General features: G+C 49.5%; 1 protein-coding gene across 1 annotated transcript in view; it reads left to right on the top strand.

The window, feature by feature from the left end:
- LOC101846854 (cytochrome P450 4F3-like) overlaps positions 1 to 2,003 on the top strand; it is a 26,644-nt gene that overhangs the window by 3,130 nt on the left and 21,511 nt on the right. The window contains exon 3 of the mRNA XM_035973397.1: positions 903 to 980. Coding sequence (XP_035829290.1) covers positions 903 to 980 — 78 coding nt within the window. The remainder of the gene's footprint in view (positions 1 to 902; positions 981 to 2,003) is intronic.

The raw sequence follows: 2,003 nt of genomic DNA, 5'->3' as shown, positions 1-2,003 counted from the left end.
GGCCTGCCAGGACAGGTGTGTGTTTGTTGGTGTGTGTATGTGCGTGTAGGGTGGGGATGAGTATGTGTTTGTGGGTGTGTGTATGTGTGTGTGGGGTGGAGATGGGATGAGGGGGGGGGGGCAGTTATATCGGTAAAAGGAGGAACCGCCACCAGGGATTAGAACGTTGTCAGTGAACGTTGGGAAAACAACCAAGTCTCTCCGTCTCAGAGTCCACTGCGATATCTGGCCCAGCCCGTCCTTTGGAACACACAATCTTATCTAGGTCATTATACAGAAGTGAGAGAAAAAATAATGTATTATCTTTCTTTGTTCGGGGGATACATATACGCCCTCTCCCTATTCGTCTGTCGTGTGTCTGAGACTTTGTACCGAAACCTTTATAGCAATCATTAACCGGATCAACGGTCAACCAGATGTTATCACAACTAGGTACTCTGTAATATAATCTTATCTGCCAAGAGCCATTATAATGTCTGTCATTTATCAGATACACCCCTGTCTACAACACACTTGTCAACCTGCTCTAACGGCCAACTGTCCAAGACAATCACCTGAGCACTGAGCACGCGACTACTTTCTACTTCCGCTCGTGGAAACGAGTGAGCGGGTGGTTGGAGGGCGCCTCTGATAGGTCCTACTTTTTTACTTTCCCTCTGTTGTCTGTGTTACTGTTTCTCAGCACTAAATGACCATTATTGTTGCTTCTCTTTACTCAAATAAACCACTGGTAAGTCCTACTTCTTTACTTTCCCTTTGTTGTTTCTGTCTGTCTATCTGTCTTACCTTTTTCGAGCCCAAATGACCATTATTGTGCCGATGTGCTTCTCTTTACAAAAAAAAAAAAAGGGAATGAGTGACATAATGTGTTGTCGTTGTTTCCTCCCCCCTCCCGCCCACAGTTCCCGGGTCTGCGGGAAGAAGGACGAGAGTTTGACTACGAGAACGCCAGAACCTACAAGTACTTCCACCGGGTCTGGGTGGGTCCATTCACCCCGCTAGTGGCCCCGTCTACCACCCGGACTCCCTCAGGACGATCATACACTCCACCTGTACGCTCTCCCCCGCCCCCCCCCCCCGTCCGTCCATCTCTCCTGAACACTCTTCCCTCCCTCCCTCCCTCCGTCTACCTGTACGCTCTCCCTCCCTCCCTCCCTCCTTCCGTCTATCTGTACGCTCTCCCTCCCTCCCTCCCTCCTTCCGTCTCTCCAGTATGTTATGTTCGTCTATCTGTACGCTCTCTGTCCCTTCCCCCTGCCCGTCTCTCCTGTATCTGTCTGTTAATCTGTCCGCTATTCTTCCTTCCCCCGTCTGTCTCTCCTGCATATTATTATGTTCGTCTATCTGTACGCTCACCGTCCCTCCCTCCATCTGTCTCCCCCGTATCTGTCCGTCTACCTGTTCACTATTCCTCCCTCCCTCCGTCCGTCTCTCCTGTATATGTTCGTCTATCTGTATGGTCTCCGTCCATTCCTCCCTCCATCTGTCTCTCCTGTTTTTGTCCGTCTGTCTGTTCACTATTCGTCCCTCCGTCCGTCCATCTCTCCTGAACCTGTCCGTCTGTCTGTTCATTATTTGGCCCTCCGTCCCTCCATCTCTCCTGAACCTGTCCGTCTGTCTGTTCATTATTTGGCCCTCCGTCCCTCCATCTCTCCTGAACCTGTCCGTCTGTCTGTTCATTATTTGGCCCTCCGTCCGTCCATCTCTCCTGAACCTGTCCGTCTGTCTGTTCACTATTCGTCCCTCCGTCCGCCCATCTCTCCTGAACCTGTCGGTCTGTCTGTTCATTATTTGGCCCTCCGTCTGTCCATCTCTCCTGAACCTGTCCGTCTGTCTGTTCATTATTTGGCCCTCCGTCTGTCCATCTGTCCTGCTATTTGTCTGTCTTTCTATCCGCTATTCGTCTGTCTATCTATTTTCACAGTCATCATTCTTTTTTTCTTTTGATTCTATCTATCTATCTATCTATCTATCTATCTATCTATCTATCTATCTATCTATCT

This window comes from Aplysia californica, unplaced genomic scaffold (assembly GCF_000002075.1).
Source record: "Aplysia californica isolate F4 #8 unplaced genomic scaffold, AplCal3.0 scaffold01196, whole genome shotgun sequence".
Lineage (NCBI taxonomy): Eukaryota > Metazoa > Mollusca > Gastropoda > Aplysiida > Aplysiidae > Aplysia > Aplysia californica.
This window is presented reverse-complemented; position numbering and strand designations above follow the sequence as displayed.